The sequence below is a fragment of the Balaenoptera borealis genome, assembly GCF_965194805.1.
Source record: "Balaenoptera borealis genome assembly, chromosome: 11".
In the NCBI taxonomy this organism is placed as follows: Eukaryota; Metazoa; Chordata; class Mammalia; order Artiodactyla; family Balaenopteridae; genus Balaenoptera; species Balaenoptera borealis.
The window spans coordinates 98,452,208-98,472,534 of NC_138868.1; the positions used below are offsets into that span (position 1 = coordinate 98,452,208).

General features: G+C 54.7%; 2 protein-coding genes across 7 annotated transcripts in view; one reads left to right on the forward strand and one right to left on the reverse strand.

The window, feature by feature from the left end:
- Positions 1–2,027: 2,027 nt before the first annotated feature.
- Positions 2,028–16,074, forward strand: CXCR5 (C-X-C motif chemokine receptor 5). The gene is made up of 2 exons (XM_082342169.1): positions 2,028–4,792; positions 13,580–16,074. The coding sequence occupies exons 1-2, from the start codon at positions 4,736–4,738 to the stop codon at positions 14,645–14,647; spliced, it is 1,125 nt and encodes a 374-aa protein (XP_082198295.1). The 5' UTR covers positions 2,028–4,735; the 3' UTR covers positions 14,648–16,074.
- Positions 16,075–16,186: 112 nt separating this feature from the next.
- Positions 16,187–20,327, reverse strand: part of BCL9L (BCL9 like) — a 28,081-nt gene continuing 23,940 nt past the window's right edge. For 5 of the 6 annotated variants that reach the window (XM_082342121.1, XM_082342118.1, XM_082342122.1 and 2 more), the window contains 2 exons: positions 20,022–20,303; positions 16,187–19,591 (listed from right to left, as the gene is read on the reverse strand). In XM_082342121.1, the coding sequence (XP_082198247.1) occupies positions 18,492–19,591; positions 20,022–20,303 (1,382 nt within the window). In that variant the 3' untranslated portion in view covers positions 16,187–18,491. The remainder of the gene's footprint in view (positions 19,592–20,021; positions 20,304–20,327) is intronic. The other variant, XM_082342120.1, reaches the window with a different exon arrangement.

The window sequence follows — 20,327 nt, forward strand, 5'->3', positions numbered from 1 at the left end:
AACCTGGCTTTCTTTCCACTGTTTATATGGCGCATTCACGCACAGGATTATGTGTAAAGGAACGCTGGGTATATCCTTCCTACTCTGTGTGTCTTCCACACTGCTGGACTTGGCCCGCACTGGGTTCAAATACATGCGTGTATGTTGCTTTGAAAATGTTCTCAAGTTACATGTGTATATGAGTGTGCAGACTTGAGTACGTGGGTCTGTCCTGCCTTCTCTGCTGGACAGAGTCCTCCCAGGGCAGAGCCTGAATCCCACCTCCCTCGATCTTCACATCACCCCTCTGGCTGGGGCTCAGCCGTACTCAGCATGCAATCACCTGATCCAGGAACCTCACTCACTCTCTAATCCTGACCACACAACCCGCCCCAGGCCGGAGGTTCCCAGACACGCTCATGGCCCCTGTAACCTTGAGGCAACCTTGATGCACCTCCCCAGCACCTGCAGCTCACTTCCTCCCCGCAGGACTCCTACCTGTTACCTAATGAGAGAGGAGCTATGCGTGGGTGCTGGCTCCAGCACTGAGAACCTTTACCACCCCACTTCCTGTGTTCATTTTTATTGTGCTTTTGGGTCACTGGTGACTGAGAAAGCTGTTAACACTTACAGCTACTTCCCACTACGCCTGAAGCTCAGTTTCCACATGTGTGATAACGTGATAAAAATACCTAGCACTTAAAGACTGTTCAGAGGACCATAGGAAGTGATGTGTGTGAAGAGCTTAGCGGTTCATGGCACATAGTAAGTGTCTGATGAAAAGCTCATAAAGGGTTTAGGCAGAGTTTTCCCCTCAGATAGCCAGGTAAGTGCCCGTCCTTTGCGAAACTGAATCTCTGAGAGAAGGTCATGTGGTCTGGTAGAGAGACCCCCCGGGTTTGGCTTCAGACCCTGACTCTGCCATCACTCTCCCTGTACTCATGAGGGAGCAACTGAGCCTCTGTTTCCTCATCCTCCAGCCCCACCCCCCGCAAATTTGGCCATGGGTGATGCCAATACCTCCTGCATAACGAGTTTTGAGGGTTAAAAAGAGTTAAATCTGAAATTAAGTATAAAGATTAAGAAAAATGAAATATAAAAATTGTACGACTTTGTAGATTGGTAAATGCTATACGAATGTTATTGTTATTCTCTTATCCTAGAAAGATACCCAACACTTCCTTGGGCTGACTCTCTAGGTGGGGACCTGTGGAGCTCTGTTCTGAACAGCTGAGGAAGACCCAGAGAAAGAAGAGAACAAGATCTCTGTCCAGATCAGAGAGAGCGAGCACCCCAGGGTAGTGAAAGAATAGGGGGAAAACCCCAACCCTTTCCCTGCACCCCAAACACTCTGCAGAACCACTTAACTTTCCTGTGGAATGTAGGAAATGAACTCCAAGACAAGTGACTGTATCTAGTATCTGAAATAAAGAGAAACTTAATTAACGCATGAACTGTGAAGCAAAATTACTGAGAAACATCCACCTGGGCTGATACTAAACCACCATCTTGCCTAAGGCAGACACAAATCTACCCTTGTCAGAACCACCAGTGGTCAGGCTTTTGATGAGAAGCCTGGAAAATAGCTCTGCCTCAGGTAGGCTGGCCATGGGGTAGGGACTGGGATCCCACACGGCAGAAATATAAACAAGTTGAAATAAAATGTGGGCTGCCTCCTCTGGAAATGTCCCCCTCACACACAGGTGGAATCCCTGTCATCTCATCCTTAAAGTCAAGGGGTCACAGGCTAGGCATTTCCCTCTCTATTCTGCGGGGCTAATCTGGCTTTATGGCTTTGAAGATCTTAAGATCATCTTTTCTACCAGAGGCAGTTACTCTCTGAACCTACTAAGGCAACATTAGAACTCATAGTCGGGTGGTATTTACCCATTTAGGGCAAACCCAGTTGACCATCAAATGTCAGTGGCCGGGACAAGTGGGCCCTGGTAACCTGCAGTATGTCCCAGCATCTGGAGAGACAGGAAGGGGCATCTGAATGGGCCCACGATGCAAGAAGCACCAGGAAGTTAAGGGACTAGAGAGAAGTTAAGGGACTAGAGAGGAGTTCAGGTGACACCACAGGTTTCTCTTCTCCATAAAACCCAGGTCAGCCACTGAGAAGCTAGCAGATGCCTTGCTGCCCCCAGCATCATAGCTGCAACCACAGCCAAAGCCTGCTGCTGCACCTGAGGAGCAGTCCTGAGCCTCCTCCCAAACCCCTCTTCTGGACCTGCCACACATCAAGGTGAATGGACACCCACGGGAAGAATAAGAGAGAAGGCCACGAGAGCAATTCCTACCTTTTCCAGTGTACACTCCAACCTCCTCCATCTTCTTGCTGCTGCCCACGACCCCCATCATCATCATCATCAACACCACCATAACCACACCCATCACATCTTGAGTAATTCTTTCCACACACTTTTTCATGCAGTCTTCATCATCTCCCACACCCCCTACCTTGCACCTTCCCCTCCAGGCATATCAGGTCACTCTATCCAAACCTTCAATGTCCAGCTCATGTCCTCCTTCTTCCATGAAGTCTTCTCTGACCTTTGAGAATAGTAGGTTTCTAATGGCATGAAGTAGGGTTCTGTTTTCGGCATTGTTCTGTCAATATTTTCCATCAAGACTTGGATAGACCCAAGGATAGCAGGCTTATCTAAGTTGGTATCACATCAACAGAGGACTGAATCAGGATTTCAAAAGTTTCCCCTTATAAGCTGAGATGACAGACTAGAACCATCAAAATGAAATTTGTTAAGCATGTTGTCAAGGGGGGTGGGAGCCCACAGGAAAGACCATTTTAATTACAGTTATATAAGTTTGGAACCTTGAACAAGGAAAATCTTATCTTCCTATATTTTGTCCTAGTCAGATTATATCTAGGCCATTAACCAGAAATCACCCAGAGGTCAAAGAATGGGTTGATTAAATCATACTGCATTAAAACATGATCTCTTGAAAGAAACAAATTTCTCACCCTTGGTGATGTTTGACTGATACTGTGTGACCATCTGATGAGGATGTAGTGACAGGAATCTTGAATTTGCTGGGGGTAGGGGAAAGGGGGAATGAGGATGGAATGGTTGCCCTTTCAAATTCCCTTCCAATTCCTACATGATTCTATATACTATATTCTTTCCTGATCAATGTCCTTAGAGTAGCAAAAGCTAAATTGAGTATATCAGTTGATTGGAAGGGTGGGGATGTTGGGGTGGGTGGGGCTGGAAGAATGGGGAGTACACAGGAAACACTGGGGCAGCTTCCTCCTGAAGGTTTCCAGACTGGAAGTGCAGAAGGGAACTCTGGCCCCTTTTCCTGAAATTCTTCCTCCTTGAAAGCTGTTGCTGAAGGCAGTGAATGGAGATTGAAGAAAGAAAGACCTCAACAGTACAAATACAGGCTGAAAACTCCTCAAGCTGTCGAAACCCAAGAAAGATGTATCTGTTGGGGTGAAGTGGGGGAGAGAAAAGGGGAAGATGAACATGGAGGAAAAGGAGAAGGAGGGCACTAGAAAGGGGAGAATCCCAGCCAATGGCCATTTGGCTGGAAGGGGAGGATGAGGTGGGGCAAGGAAAGAGCACGTCACGTGTGGGTGCCTCTGTGTGTGCACTCACTGTTTTTGTATCATTGTGGACTTCTCCTGGAAGAAAAAGCACGAAGGTGAGACTTGGAGGGGAAGTCGATCAGTGTCTACATTGAGCTTCTTAAAGGTAGGGGTCCACAGACAGGGCAGAGGTGAGGGAAAGGAAAAGGGTTCCGTTGAGCCTGTAAGAGTAGCAGCCTGGTGGGATAGAGGAAACACTGAATATGGAGTCAGGAAGCCTGGGTTCAATCCTGGCTCTGCCACTGGTTAGCTGTGTGTCCTGAGGACGTCACTCTGCCTCTCTGGGCCTCAGCGTCCTCCCATGTAAAAGTCTACTCTAGCTGGGTAGTCTATGACGTTAACCATTTATGTGCCAACCAAGTTAATTTATAGCTAGAACATCATTATTTTTGAGTCAGAAGATGACTCTTCTGTGACTATATTTTTGTGCTTGGTGATTTGGGTAATTTTGTTTTTGTCTTCCAGCACTGTTTTATTGTTGCTCCCTTTGAAAACTTCTAACCTATCTCTTCTGAACTTGAGCTAGAAAGGGAAGGGGTTTTGCCCCTGCCTGGGCAAAAGGATGATGCAAGTAGGGTATCCCAGTCTGCCTCGGACTGAGGGGTTTCCCAGGACAAGGGACTTTCAGCCCTGGGCACACTGGGGGCTGGGTTGCCCTAGTGGGGAGACAGATGAGGGTTTGGAGGCAGTTTGGAGGAGAGGGCCTGGAAGAGCTCACCTCCTGTTCCCCTTCTACGTGGAGTTTCCCTCAAAGCCCCCCAACCGATGTGGTGGTTTTCATTACAAGGCACAACTCCCTGTTGGGAGGCTGGTGGAGATACAGGGAGGAGAAGCGAGCGGCAGCCTTTAAACCAGTTACAAGCCCCAACGGAGACAACTATTGCCGGGAAAGAAGCTGAAATGCTTGACTAGCACTGATGCTGTGGGGATTTTCCCTTTTTCTTCAAAAAAACACAAAAGACCCAGTGGAAAAAAAAAAAAGTGATGAGTTGTGAGACAGGCCTCGGGTCCTACGCAGCCCCAGGAGACAGCACACAGTTCATTTGTTTAAATTTGCAGCTGACGGCTGCCACCTCTCTATAGTCACCAGGCGGAGAAGCTCTCAACATCAGGCAGTGGCCAGTCTGGTGACATACGGCTACAACCATGAACTACCCCCTAACCCTGGACATGGACTTCATGAACTACAACCTGGAGGACCTGGTGAGTAGGGACAGGTAGCTTATGGTCGCCCAGGAATTCTAAATATCCTGCGCCCGGGGCCCCAGGAAGAGGGGAAAGACATGCAGTCCTCTCCCACTGCGGATCGGCAGAATCTAGACGGGCCCATTGGCGCCTGCCTTGTGAGGTTTGATTTCTCATTCCATGGAAAATAGAGCTGCTGCCTTCAATAGACATCCTTTATTTAGAGGGGATTGGAAGTATGGGTTCAGGTCCTGCATCCTCCCTGACACGCTCTAGGACCTAGAACAAGTCACTTTGCCTCCATCCTTCAATAGGGGCTCCTCTCCTCATCGGAGGAGAATATGGGGCTGGAATACGGGGTAGGTAGGAAAGTACTTTGGAGGTTTTCTTAATATCAGGAGGCTGGCATTGCTAGTTGACCAGTCAGTGTATGTTTATTCATCTCTTGCTATACTATTCTGTCATCGGGGCACGACATTCTCTCTTGGAGAGAGAAGGTGAGAGCCTGGTCTTGGCACTTCAATAGCTCACGGACTAGCCAAGAAGAAAGAAAAAAACTACTCACCAGAAGCTCGTAGATGATGATTATGTGCTAAACCCAAGGAGATGGTCAGCAAGGGAGAGGACCCCAGTGGGCTGGGGTCAGGAGGTAGGGGGTGCCAAGCTGGTATCAAGTTAGTGGAAGAACTCGGTGTTAATCCTAGAAATGTCTTTGAGCACATTGTGGCCTCCCTCAGAGGCCTGGGCTCTCTAGAGATAAGGTATTTTTTGGTGGACTAAGAAAATAGTCCCCAGCGTCACTCTCTGCCACCCACCCAAGACTGTCCCGTGAAGCAGAGTAACCCAGTTGGCTTGGCTGTTACTGGGTCCCCAAAAGATGTATGTAAGGAGCAACTCAACCAGAGACCCAAGGCTCCTGTGTGAGGGCAGCAGAGTGTTGCTTGTAATGGATCTTTTAGAAACTTTCTTGTAGTCTTCACTCCCTTTCCCCCATGGCCAAGGGCACTGCTAGGAAAAGAACTTCTCTCTGAGCTAAATTCTGGGCTGGATCCTTTTCGAAAGGTCCAAACCTTTTCTCCTATACCTGCCAGCTCTCCTGGCCCTAAACTCACCCTGAGATGGTCTCCGACTCCCTCTAGCTCCCCTGACTGGAGTCTATAACTCCACCAACTGTGTTCCCAGACTTGCTTGGAAAAGTCTGCCTCTCACTTGCCCAGATCCCAAGACTTGGAAGCGTAAGCAGAACATGGGGAGGTGGGGGAAGGGATAATTACCCAAAGTCTGTCTTCTCAGATCCAACCCCCCGATAAAAGCAGAGCCAGAACCATCAGTCTAATCAGACCTGCTGCTTAATTTGTGGGACCCAATGCAAAATGAACATGCAGGGCCTCTGTTAAAAATTTCAAGATAGAGACAGCAGAGCACTAAACCAAGCACAGGGCTCTTCTAAGTGCTGGGCCCTGCGTGACTGTACTGGTCTCACGTCCATAAAACTGGCCCTGAGTCCAACCAGACTAAAACCCAACAACCTTGACAAGGCAACGTGCTCCCACCCTGGCCCCCATCCCTGGCCCCTGGCCTCACCTGACTAGGTTACTGGGCATCTTCCTCTGCCCGAAGCTTCAAGCTGACCACGAGCCCTGACCCAGTTGGATATCACAGTAACCAACTCGAGACCTGGCCGGTTCTGGCTTCTGAGAAACCTCAAGAGTTCCCCTAACTGCATGCCTCACTCCACTGCGTGACCTACTAGAGACAGGTGGCGGCAGGGGGCAGGGAGACAGCGGGGCATGTCCCACATACCAAAGAAAACCTGCAGCCCAGGGACAGAGAGCGGTGACTCACTTCACGTAACGCCTCAGACGAGTGGTCTCAGTCCAGGCATCCCTGCAGGCCTGAACCCCCTCCATCAGGGTCGGGCCAGGAGCCAGGAGTCCTAGGACCATCCGGGCCCTGAACCCGTCTTCAGCCAGCCCCCAGCACCTCATCCCGCCTGCACTCACCTCCCATATACTCTCTCTCCAGGGCTGTTGCCCCCTCAGAAGTACAGACCCTCTCTCTCCACCCCCCGCCACTCACAGCAGGACCTTGAGCAGTTTTGACAGTCTCCCTGACGGTATCTGCCAGCACAGGGGCCCTGGCATGGCAGGGCAGCAGAAGAATCTTGTATGCAGTAGCTTCTCAATAAGTATGTACTGATTCGTTCTGCTCTGCTGAGTGTCTCAGCTCCCCATTTCTCTCTGGAGTTAGTCTCACTTCTATTGTTTTGCTTCCTATTCCTCTCCCTCTCCCGGTCCAAACCAAGTATCAGTTCAGTGTCCCAGAACACTGGGTTCTAGACTCCAATGCTGGGTTAAGAACCGGGGACTCTTGGCCATAAACCGAGTGTTGGGCATCCTGTCTTCCCTCCCTCCTCTTGCATTCTAAGATCAACTGTTTAAAATGTCCATTTTTCTTGAGATAGGTTGCTAATTCCCACGAACGGAGGATCCAAACAGAAAAACTCTAGATGGCTAAGTACCAGAAACTAGGAGCCAGGTCCCTGGGGTGGGCATGCCAGGGACCCATCCTGCTGGGAAGGCAGATCTAGGCAGACCTAGAAAAGCCTCTGTCCATAGGAACCTGGATCTGAAAGCATGCAGCCTCCTCTTGACAGACCTAGGACCTGGGGCACCTAAGGGGGTCAGTCATAAACTGCACCTCCAGCCCCACCCTGCACACCAGCCAGGAGGGGAAGCTGCTATAGAGCAGGGTGAAGCTGGTCCAGCCCCAGGGCCTGGCTTCCCCTGACCCCTCCCCAGGGATGGCCCCCACAAACTATGACTTCAGCGTGATCAGAGCATCACAGGACGCAAAGGCCATTCATAGGCACTGTCCCATTTCATCAAGGAGGTGTGAAGAAGAGGAACCAAAACCAGCTCAGGCTGTTTCTGGGGTTTACCTAGGGGGAAGGGAGGCTCACCCCCTCCCAAACCAGGTCAAAAATCCCAGAGGAACCCCAGTGGAAGAAGCCCCAACTGGGGGTGATTGGAAGGGTCAGAGATGAGGGCGAGACCCAGGGCCAGCCTGGGGAGGGGTCAGTGTTGGGGCAAGTCTGGGCTCAGGCACACAGACCACAGTCTCCATCAGGAATTCTTGCCTTCAGTGAGGACACAGACTGTGGCTGATCCACTCCTCTGGCACAATGGCAGAAAAAGTGACCATGAATTTAGCACTGAGAATCAGGACACAAGAATGTGTATTCTTTCAGGAACAATGGGACAAAATATTTCAAATCAGTACTGACCCAGGAGATGGCTTCAAGAGGTTGCCGTACACACCTAAGAGACCTGTCTACCTGTCCCTCGGACTGTGTGGCTCTGTCCCCAAAGTGCAAATTGATCTGGGGTGCCTAGGGGGACCCCCTGAAACCTGAAGACTCAGTGCAGAGGTAGGGGTAGCTTAAAGTCTCCCCCCAGAACCATACCCAGAGTAGTGCCATGTTCCTAATGGCCAAAACCCTTGGGTGGAGATGGAAGAGGAGCCTGGCGGGCTCGCTCCTGAGGGGTGGGGGCGGGGAGAGGGGGGAGATGTGACAAATGGCCAGCCGGAGTCTCAGATGGTCTTTGGGGGGTGTGGAAACTCTAAAGGAAGAGTGGGGAAGGGATAAAGTCCTCCGCCCTCGCCCCTCAGCCCAGCCTCCTTCCTCCAGACCCCCGCACCCCTCAAGCCACTGAAAGCTGGAGTGAGAGACACCCTGGCTGGTCCCACTCATGACTCCTGACTCTGGGTTGGGAATATCCAGCCAGGGACATAAAAGGAGCCGGAGCCTGTGTGTGTCCCCTATAGCCAGAGTGATGAACCGCGTCTGTGTGTAGACACCTCTTGCAGCTAGTATGACTCAGGCCCCTGGAGCCCTGGAGTTGGGCCTGGATGAGCCAAGCACTCAGCGGCCCTGCCTCCCTCCTGGGGGCTGAGAAGCAAGTCAGGCTGGGCCATTCACTTAGTGCGGGACAGACAGGCTGGAGAAGCAACGGCTCCCACCCAGGTGCTGAGCTAGATGAAGGAGACACTGAGAACCAGATCAGCGCAGGGCAGGGCATGGCAGTCAGAGACTCGGAGCATCTGGGAGCTGTGAGCAAGGGGCATCTGAGGGCAGGGCCCAGCTTCCTTTCCAGAGCAGGAATCCCTTCCCACACACTGGGCCTCAAACATTCCTCTTCCCCCCAAGGGCCTGTTAGAAGGTTCTTTCTCCTTTGACTGAAACACCCCCAATCCCAACCTCTGCCCATTTCTCCTGCTCTACCCTCTAGGACCTCACACAATAAGCCCATCCTGCCTTCTCGCCATGGGGGCTCTTTCCAGTCCTTGAAGGAGCCAGCTCTCCCGGACTCAAGTCTTCTCTTTCCTGGACACCACAGCCTAGGACCTGGAAACTTCCTCCCAGGGTGGGGATTTCCAGACCCCTTAACAGCTGGTCACGCTTGTCCAGCCCAAACAAACTGGGTTGGTGGCAGGTGCCCACCTACAGGTTTCTGTTCACCTAGATAAGGTAACAAAGCCCTGCTGGCAGCCACGTCACCCTGTTGACTCATCTGAAGCTTGCAGTCAACAAACTCTCGGGTCTTTTTCGCATAAACAGTTGTTAGGTCAGGTCTTCTCCAACCTGTCCCTGAAGAGTTGAAGTTTTAAACCCCGTCTAGGTCTCTACACTTTTCTTTATCAATTCCATCTGGTCAGTTTGCTCCTGTAGTTCCAGGTTGTAGAGAACTCTGCGCTGTCTGAAAGCCTCCCCCAGCCGTATCACCCAAGACAGGGCTGAGAGAGAAAAAGAGGAGAGGATCCAGGACAGACCCCCGAGGAAGGTCCTAGACACCGGCTGCCCACCTGCTGACACAGAGTCCCATCAGCAAACGTTCGCTGAGCTTCACACCGGCCAGTGCAGGGCAGTGAGACAGCCTCATTATGTGAAGTCAGATGGGGCTTGGAGGACTTAATTATCCAGGGAGGGGCCTGGGTCCCACAGAGGCTCCTGAGGAAGGAAAGAAGGGAGGGGCAGAGGGGTGGAGTGGGGGTAGGAAGAGTAATATTTATAATTCCAAGCACTTTGATCTCTCCCCCCATCCTCCCTTCTCCTGGCACCTCAATACCAGGACACAGAATGTTCTAGTCCCCACTCCTGCCCTCTCCGCAGCTTCATCCTGGTCATCGTGTTTTCTTGCCTTCTTTGAGGCCTGGGTCCCTGGCCTCTGTTAGGCTACTGTCCACTGGGTACCTGCTTATGCCACATGCTGTCATGGCCCCAGCAGTCACACGTCTGAGTCTATACAGGGTCATGCTGCTGTCAGAGTGTGTGTGTGCCTGAGGGCCGTGGCTTCCTGCAGCTTCTCATAGCAAAGAATGAGTGAGCGCTCGGCCAGATGGCCCACCCTGAGCTCCCTCTGGGTGTGAGTCTTGGGGGGCTCCCTTCCGTGCCCACTCCCCACAGCATTCAGGATTCCTGATTCCTAACTTCCCACTGGGCCAGAGCTGACCTTGCTCGATTACCTCTCTCCATGATTTGAGGAAGGGCGGGTGTGCCGGATCCCCCGGCTGTGGGAAGTGGCTTTAACACGTGCCACTCCCGAGCCCCCAGGATGTCTGTTTGACACCTCCTGCTGAGGGGCATCGCCATCTCTCAGCGCTCCTCAAACCAGCTTCCTCCGTCCTCTCCTCTCTGCGTGAGCGCTCTGCCGAACAACGATCTCTTGGCAAGAAGGGAAAGACAGTCCCCCACTCCCAACCCTCCTCTAAACCTGGGTTCTCAGGAGATGGGGGCTCTGGGGTCCTAGGGACTTGTCTCTCTGTGTTGACTTTAAATGAGCAGCAAACCAATCAACCTGAATGCTTTAGAGGGCAGGTCTTGAGTGGTTCTGGACCAGACAGGCTGGCTGCACCTAAGCCCTCCTCTGGGCAGTGGGACGGCCAGGCTCCCACCGCGAGGTAGACGGAGTCCAGCCCCGCTGACGGCACCCAACCCTGCGTCTCTTCTTCTGTCTCAGTCGCTTTGCTCTGCATGAAAACAGCTCATCTCACTGCTTTCCCCTTTAACTCCTGCTGAATTCCAAGAGGAGTCAAATGGTTGTATTCAATGACAATGTTGGAAATGACTCCCGATACGGATAGAGAGCCCAAGATAGGCTCTAGGATGTCAAGAGCACTGGGAAGAGGCAAAAACTGAAGAAGGGTGAGAAGGAGTGTCTGAGTCTGCTGAGGCACAGGGAGGAACTTCCCCAGAGTCCCAGAATACGAGGTCCCCTGGCCTTATCTGGGAAACTGCTCTCCAAGCGGTGTAGCACACACCTGCAGCATGTCTGGCATGTGTAAAACACATGGCCTCGTCAGGGAGACACAGGAGACCTGCCCCTGGGAGCTCACCATCCAATGAGGCCACCAACATCCCAACCCTGAGTGAGGTAATAAAGGCACACGTGATGGAAGAAGAGAGAATGTAATTCCAAGCAGAAAAGTTAGGCAGGACATAGGAAGGTGGGATTGAGTGGGGCCTTGAAGGAAGCATAGCAGTAGGCAGACTTGGGAAGAAAGGACTGCTGGGCGAAAGGAAGAGTTTAGAGACAGGATTGTATCAGCGTGACGGGGGCAGGCAGCCAGGAGAATGATAAACCTGAAGGAGAGGGATAAAGCGATAAAGTGGAAGAGAAGGTTTGAAAGGTCAGGGGAATATACAGTTTGCAAAAATGTAAAGGCCCTGTAGAGGAGTTTCGACCTCACCCTGCAAGTCCATGGTCTTCCAGTGAAAGCAGAACCATTTTCTTAAACAAAAGCATATGTGTGAAACACCACATGAGGCAAGGGTGTCTGGTTTAAAGACGGGAGGACCAGAGGCTCCCTCCCTTCCTGCCCCCACCCCCAACCCCAGTAAAACCTGCAAAGAAAGTCCATGGACTTATGCTGTATGAGAGGCCCCACAACTAGTTCTGAAATTTAGTAATGTATGGTAAACATCTCTTCCTAAGAGAACGTGCAGGTAAACCTCACTTCTTTTTGAGCGCTGCATTGTATTCTGCTGTGTGAATGCACTGAGGTTGGCTTCTTCCAATCTTCCATTGATGAACTTGATCCCAAACATGACTTTTCCTTATAATTGGCTTTGCTATTAAATATGACTAACACAACATTTTAAATCAACTCTACTCCAATAAAATTTTTTTTTAATTCTATGAAACTGAAAAAAAAAAAAAAGGTAAAGACAAAAAGAAAAGAAAACCACTGCTTAGAGGTAACAGGGAACCAGTAAAAGATTTTAAGCAGGACACTGATGTGATGGTATTCGTGGGTTGAAAAACTCATCCTGTCCTCTGTGTAGGAGATGGATAAGAGTGGAGAAGTCGGTGAGAATGGGACCCATGGGGAGACAGTAGTCCTGTCCCCAGTAATGGGGAGAGCATTAGGGTGAAGAAGGGCTAGACTGGGGCTATGGCAGAGGGATGCTGGGGTCGGGCGAGCCTATGACTCTGCCACTGCACTAATGTATCCTCCCACCCGCTTCTCCCAGAGCCACCTGTCCCAGGAACCAGAAGGAAAGGCCCAGGTTGGGGAATGGGTCTTCCCACCATTGAGAGCACGTGTATGACCCACATCTGGGGCCCTGGGTAGCAGTACAACCACCCCCTGCTTGTGTGGGACCCTCGCTCTCCAGGAAGGAGGGCAGGGTGGGACCACCCTGAGCCTGGGTGCCCGGTACCCTCTCCCATCCTCTCTCTCCCTGGGGCTCATCGTTTACAGAAGTGCCTTTTTGAACCCACATAAGCTGGTTATAATTGGTTTTGAAATGCTGTGGAGAGGGGGCTGGTTAGGGGAGGGGGTGGGAGGAACAGAGCTGGGAAGTGCGGAGCAGGTGCAGGGGGACAGCTGTGAGTGAAAGGTATGAAAACAGGCACCCTGCCTTCCTTTGCGGTTAGCTGGGTAAACAACCTGAGTGCTGGGGTGGGGAGGGGTGGGGGGAGGAGGAGGAGGCAAGGGAGGAGTGAGCTTCCGGAGACAGAGTGGGCACAGCCCCTTCACTTGGAAACCTCCCCCCTCCTCCCCTCCCCACCCCCCTCGAGGAGAAGGGAGCAGAGTGAGGCGTTCGCTGGGGATGGGGATAAGCAGGCAGGGCAGGCAGTGCTGCGTAGTGGTGGAAGTTACATCAGCGCGGGTTCAAGCAGACCTGATCTCTGGCGAGACATGGGTGAGACAGGAATACCACATACCTTGAGCTTGCTGTGCCGATTAAACAAAAAAGAGGCTCTTACTGCAATTTCAGATATAATGAAGGAACGAGGGGACAAACTGAGAGCAAGCCAGCAGGCCATATCAGCATCCACCCTTTCAGCAAGATCCTAGGTCTTAGTGCCCTCTGTTCTGTTCAGAATTGGAAGAGGTGGCTCTTTGTCCCAACCAGATCCATTCCCCCAAATGGAAGCCTTGATTCCAGCCCCTGCGGCTGCATCCTTCCACACCTGAGGACTCGCAAACGAGAAATGACTTACAGGTGCCCAGCCCTTCAGAGTTTATGAAGCACATCCACACCATGTATCTCCTTTCCTCTTTGTCACTACCCAGTGAGGGATGTTTACAGACGAAAACTGAAGTTGGAAAAGGCAACGTGATTTGTTTGAGGAACACAAAGGGAAACTGGGATTTGGTCCGTGGGCAGACTGGGAGTGCAGGGACAAAAGCAGTTAGCCTGGGGGGATAGGATTACTCTACCAGGGGGTCTGGGTCCCTCTCTGAGAGGAAAGACTGGTTCTCAGTTCCCACCCTCCTGTCTCCTTGCCCTTGCAGTACAAGGAATTAGGCAGCTACAATGACAGTACGGAGACCCACACAATGGAAAATCACCTCTGCTCCACAGTTGAGGGGCCCCTGCTGACCTCCTTCAAGGCCGTGTTCGTGCCCGTGGCCTATGGGCTCATCTTCCTCCTGGGCATGATGGGCAACATCCTGGTGCTGGTGATCCTGGAGCGGCACCGGCAAACGCGCAGCTCAACCGAGACCTTCCTGTTCCACCTGGCGGTGGCCGACCTCCTGCTGGTCTTCATCCTGCCCTTTGCTGTGGCCGAGGGCTCCGTGGGCTGGGTCCTGGGCAGCTTCCTCTGCAAAACCGTGATTTCTCTGCACAAGATCAACTTCTACTGCAGCAGCCTGCTCCTGGCCTGCATCGCCGTGGACCGCTACCTGGCCATCGTCCACGCCGTCCACGCCTACCGCCACCGCCGCCTCCTCTCCATCCACATCACCTGTGCAACCATCTGGCTGGCGGGCGTCTTCTTCGCCTTGCCAGAGATCCTTTTCGCCAAGGTCAGTCAACCCCATTACAACGACTCTCTGCCACGCTGCACCTTCCCCCAAGAGAACCAGGCCGAAACCAATGCCTGGTTCACCTCCCGCTTTCTCTATCACATCGGAGGATTCCTGCTGCCAATGCTGGTGATGACCTGGTGCTATGTCGGGGTGGTGCACAGGCTGTGCCAGGCCCAGCGGCGTCCTCAGCGGCAGAAGGCGGTCAGGGTGGCCATCCTTGTGACAAGTGTCTTCTTTCTCTGCTGGTCACCCTACCACGTCGTTATCTTCCTGGACACCCTGACGAGGCTGAAGGCCCTGGGCAGTAGCTGTGAGTTCAATGGCTATCTCTCCGTGGCCATCACCATGAGTGAGTTCCTGGGCCTGGCCCACTGCTGCCTCAATCCCATGCTCTACACGTTTGCCGGCGTGAAGTTCCGCAGTGACCTGTCGCGGCTTCTGACCAAGCTGGGCTGTGCCGGCCCTGCCTCTCTTTGCCAGTTCTTCCCTAGTTGGCGCAAGAGCAGCCTCTCGGAGTCAGAGAATGCCACCTCCCTCACCACCTTCTAGGTCCTAGCCCCCCTTTGTTTCTGCTTTCCTTGGGGCAGGCAGTGATGCTCGAACTCCTTCCAACAGGATCTGGGATCCTAAGAGCTCGCCTTGGCCAGTGTCCTCATATGGGGCAGCTGGAGGAACCAACCCCTCTTTCTGGGACATCCCCGCCAGCTCTTCTCCCAGCCCCGGGTCTAGGCTGGGGTGCAGGGAGGGGAAAGCAGCCCAAGGGCAAAGCAAAGGATACCTGTGCTCGTCTGCATCACTTTGGGCTGAGAGGACCACACTTACCTTCTCTCATCCTAACCATCTAAAGCTCAAGAAACAAATTTTACTTCTGCCCCTGTCAGTAGGGAAAGTCATTCCCCTTCCAGAATGTACTCCATCATCTTATGGACCACCGACCTCCACAACCACCCACCTCTCCTCCCAGCTCACCTGCCAAAAGTAACAAGCGGCTGAGCACCAGGGGATGGATGGAGGTTAAGGCTGAGGAAAGGCCAGCTGGCAACAGACTGGGGCCTTAACATGTCTCAGTGCCGAACAAGCACAGACATTCTTTCAGGTCACCAGCCGTGCAGCATCTTGACCAAGCAGGAAGCTCAGGATGACCCGGTCCAGGTGGCTGCCCCTGGCTCTGACCAAAATGGCACCGGGCCAGCACCACGTCACTGGGCCCTGGGAGGTCTGCAGCCTGAGGCAGACTCCAGGCGCCCTCAGAGACCAGCCAGCATCCTAGAGAAGGACTAAGGTCAGCAGAGAGGAGCCCAACCAAGGGAAGGAAAGATTCTCCTTCCCCAGCTCCAAGGATGAACAAGTATTAACCAAAGCCAGCTGTCTTCTCTGCCCAGGGTGGAGAGCTCCCAGGGTGGGCCAGGGGCAGCAGGGTCCAGGGCCCTGGTGGGTCTGGGCACCGATGGGGAAGGGGACAGACGCGTTCTTCCCTGTCCCTCTCCCCGCAAACTACACAGCCAGGGGAAACTCCTGGAGCCACAGAGAGAATCTGACCACGGAGCAGAGATGGAGACCTCCTGAGGAAAGAGACAGACCTAAGGGGTCCCTGGGGGTCATCTCATCCAGCCCCCTGCCTGCAGGCCAGGCCATCTCTCTGGGCCTCAGCAAGAGCCGCAAGGCATCCCCTTGGTCTGGGCAGTGTGACAAGCAGGCCTAGGCAGGGAAGTCCCCAGGCTCCAGGAAGCTGGGCCCTGCCCCGAGAGGATACCACTCAGATGGAACCACAGGAAGCTGCTCTGCGCCCGCCTGCCCCCTGCCCGGGGAGGGCTCTCCCTGCCTCCTCCCCAGCCTCTGGTCTGCCTAGAATGAGACATCAGGGACCCCTGTAGTTGCTGAGGGCACACATCGGTTGCCCAAGCCCACTCAAGCCAGTCAGCCAGGGTCCCTAAGAGGCTCCCGCAGGGGAGATCAGAGCTGTGACCCAGGGGACTAGGTCTTCACCGTGGAACACCAGGGAATCCCTGGGGCCCCTTTTTCCTCCCAGCACCCAATAGTAAGTTGGGCAGCGGAGGAGCCAGACACGGAAGCAAGACAGCAAGAAACTGGATTTTTAATTTTCTCTTTTTAATAAAAAGGCACCTATAAAACAGGTCAATACAGTACAGGCAGCACAGAGACCCCCGGAACAAGCCTAAAAATTGTTTCAAAATAAAAACCAAGAAGATGTCTTCACATATTGTATTTATATATTTATATTTATATATATATTTATATAATGGTACAAAATGGCTGGGGGTGTGGCCATGGATGGAGGGAAGTAGCTGGCCTGTGGAATTCACCTTGGAAAGCTAGTCTGTTGGCAGAGGTGGGAGGAGCGGGGGAGGGGGAGGGCATCAGGCCCTTTTCAGTCTGACCCGTCTCTCCTCTGCGCAGGAAACACTTAAGAGTTGGTTTGGGGAGTCTTGGGTCATGGGTGGGGGACTCAAGGGCACGAGGCCCGGGTTGAGACAGGGTGGGAACGTGTCTGGCGGGATTGAGGGCAGGTGGCCCCTGAACACGGGGGACCAGGCCCTGGCCCCTGGGAGGGGCTGGGAGAGGCAGGAGCTCGCAGCCAGCCCCGGAGGAAGCACTTGACCTGGCTGACGGGGTACTGAGGACAGCACCAGACTGGGAGAACTGGGGACAAATTCCCTTTGTATCACAGCTGCCAATGGGAGACCAGGCCCTCAGGTCAGGAAGGCTGGGGACGGGGCCACGGCAGAAGACACCTTGTCTAGAAATGGCCCTTGGCCCTGGAGGTGTGGTAGGAAAGGCCTCAGCCAGGTAACTGCCCTGCCACCTCACAAGGCAGGAAAGGAAGTGAGAAAAGGAGAAGTGTTTTACTCCTGGGGCTGAGGGGGGGCAAAACACCCAATCGTGTATGGCTTCAGCTCTGACCAGAGGCGGGTGGGGAGCTCGTATGGGAAAGAGCCGGGGGCTGAGGGGAAGGCAGTGGCTGCGCCTGGGTGGGCACAGAGCCCTGAGCTCTGGGCAGAGGGACCTTGCCAGTGATCGGACAGCAGAGAGAAGCGGGAAGACGCTCTCCTGCTCCGCATCCAACACTTTCTCTATTCCATCCTCAGCGGGTGGAGGCTGGAGGGAGACAGACGGACTTGGCCAAACCCTTTTCCTTTCCTCCTTTGGTGATAAGGAAGTAGGTGGTAGCCTCTGGAAGAGTCATGGCCCTGGGGGCTACCTGGCCCAGAGCCACTGCATCGGGCACAGGACCATCTGGCCCCCCGGGCCACCCCTCCACGGCTCCACACGAGGGGGCCACACAGTCTCCGCCTCGTCCTCCTTGCCTTCATCCCAGACTGGGGACCAAGGACTTCAAGTTCTGGCTAAGATGTAGCAGCAGGGGACACCAGACATCCACAGCTAGGAAGCCAGGGCCCCGTGTCACCTCTGTGGGGCAAACACACATGCACGTGCACGCGTTCTCCTGAATCACTCAGCAGCAGACAGGCTGCCGCCCTGGGGGGTCTCAGCCCTGCTGGGGCTCACCAGGTGGAAGCCTAGGTGGTCTGACCTCAGTTTAGGTGTGGGTGTAGCTACGTCATTTCACCATTGGGGGGAGGGGACCGGAATGGTATCCTTTATGGACCCAGAGACACTGCCACAGCGGGAAGGTGTGTCAGACTGCGTGCCCCTGGGTCCAGGGGAATGGAAGGGGCAATCATTTGAAAAAGGGGGGAAGGGTTTCTTTTATCCTTTTTTTGTGTGACTTCTATCAAAACACAGAAATACAGCACACACACAAACCGGCACAAAAGCGCAGCGCTCTATTTACAGCTACGGCTGGCGCCTGCCCACCTGGCCAGCCGCCTGCAGGTTGGGGTGGGAGAGGGGGTCAGCCACATCATCAGGGAGAGGAACTGAGGCAGGAGAAAACAGAAGGAAAAACGGGGGTGGGGGGGGTGGGCAGAGAAACCAAGAGGAGGAAAGTGAAGCTCCCGGAGGAGACAGCAGCAGGAAGGGGAGGGAGAGGGAGGGAGAGCTCTCCTCTCCTGCTCCCTGCCAAGGATTAGATACAGGGCTCTGAAAGCAAAGCTGAAGAGGGTGGACGCAGAGAAAGAGGGAAAATCGAGGCTCCGTAGGACTGGAGTGGGGGGGGGGGCGAGGGGGAGGGGCAGTCCTGGCGGCCGAAATGGGACCAACCCCCATCCCAAATCCCCCACCCCACTCTGCCACTTCCCCCTAAGCTGCCAGCACATCTGGTTTCCACAAATGCCACTCCCCACACAAGCCCCCTCCCACCCCCTCCACCCCACCCCTTGACCCAGGCCATCCCAACACCGAAGGGGAAGAAACTTTCTTAAGGTTATCCTATTTGCAGTATCACCCCAGCTCCAGCCCCCCACGGGGACTGCTAGAAGGGCAGGTTGGCCATGCCGCCCGGCGCCGGGAGGTAGCCCATCTGGCTGTCCAGAGACACACTGCGCTGCCGCAGCGGGTGGGACACCATGAGGTTCTGCTGGGGCGGGGGGCCCATGAGAGAGCCCTGCGGGGGGAGCATGTGGGGGGGCTGGCTGTAGACCTCACCGCCCACGCCCCGCTGCTTCATCAGCATGAAATTCTGCTGGGTCATGAGGCCTTGTGGAGGGGCCATGACCCCCTGGTGCAGGCCATGGGGCACCATGCCCTGCTGTGAGGGCACACCTGTCCTGCCCAGCAAGGACATCTGTCCGGGGTGGCACATGGACATGTTGAGCCCCCGCTGGACGCCCTGCTGGCCCGGGAGGTTGGGGGGCCGGGAGGGGGTCTGCTCCGCCATCATGTTCTGCAGGTTCATGAGATGCAGATTGGGGGGCTGGGCCTTGGGGGGCTGGTTCTCGCTCTTGGGGAAGTACTGGAGGGTGCTGCTTGGCTTCTCCGAGGGGATGATCCTGGACAAGTCGAACTCGGGGATCCCCGTCGGGGTGGGCCGGATCACCTCGCTCAGCTCAGGGTCGTTCAGCACTGACGCCACCCCGGGGAGCACGCCCGGGGGGTACGCGTCACCCATGCGGCCGGCCATGCTTTTGCCCATCAGGTGCTGCTGGGGCGGCAGGGGGCCTGGCGGCTGGCTGGGCAGGTCCTCTGGGGGCAGGGCCATGCCTGAAGGGTAGTGCTGCTGCAGGCCGGGTCCCCCGCCCCCGCCCCCGCCCCCACTAGGGGCCATGGCACCGTGGGGCTGCTGCAGCCGAGGGGGAAAGGGCAGCATCTGGGAGGAGTTGGGCACAGGGCCGCAGGGGGCATTCAGGGAGTCTGGGCCCCCTGGAGCCATCATAATCGAGTTCTGAGGGGGCCCTCCTGTCCCCTGTGCGTTGGGGTGCAGTGGAATGTTGGAGCCCAGAGGGGTGGGGGAGGGCAACATGGTAGGTGGGGGGTCATGGGACAGGGGCTGCTGGCCTGGCAGGTTCATGCCCATGGGGCTCTGGGCAGCAGCTGAGTTCAGGTGCATCTGGGTGGGCTGGTTATTGCTGATCCCTGCGGGGAAAGAGAAATGGGGGTCAGGAACCGTGTGCACCCAGCTGGGGGAGGGTGCAGAACTCAATCCTTCCCCACTCCCCAGCCAGGCTGGTACTAGGGCTGAGGGCTTTCACCGTTGGCCTGCCCTAGCTACGAGGGAAGGGACTCCAGGCACTTAGGTGAGAAGCCAAGAGGCCCAAGCTCTGGCCCAGCCAGCCAGGGACACATCAGTAGGTGGAAAGACCACTCCAGCTTTCCGGGCTTGGCTTCACTGAGTGACGAGTGGGAACTGTGTCCCGGGACACCCCCCCCTACTCCACGCCCAGGGCTCTTTGGAAGCGCAAAAAAGCCAGCAGGACTGCAGGGGCAGCTGCTGGCCGTGGCAACTCTTCCCACGCCCAGTGCCTGCATCAGCTCTTCTCCCCGCGGCCCCTCCCTGTCCCCGCACCTGGCCCAGAGCCCTGCGGTGGTGGTGGCGGGGGGAGCAGGGGCCGGTCGGGCAGCAGCTCGTCGTCTGAGGTGGCGATGGTCTTGATGGCATTGTGGTAGAGCGGGGTGGAGCTGGGCATGGCGTACTTGGACATCTGGGACATCATCAGTGACAGGGGGTTCTGGGAAGGCGTGGGGTCTGGGGAGGAAGTGAATGGCAGGCTGGGGTTCATGAGGCCGCTGGGAGGGTTGGCGGGAGGCGCTGAGGAGTTGCTCCGGGGGCCGCTAGGCGGGAGGGTACCTACAGAAGCGGGGAGACAGAAAG

Excerpts from the sequence above, each read along its gene's own strand:
- CXCR5 (XM_082342169.1), top strand. The coding sequence starts at position 4,736 with ATGAACTACCCCCTAACCCTGGACATGGACTTCATGAACTACAACCTG. Across the intron at positions 4,793-13,579 it reads ACTACAACCTGGAGGACCTG|TACAAGGAATTAGGCAGCTA; the intron begins GTGAGTAGGGAC and ends TTGCCCTTGCAG.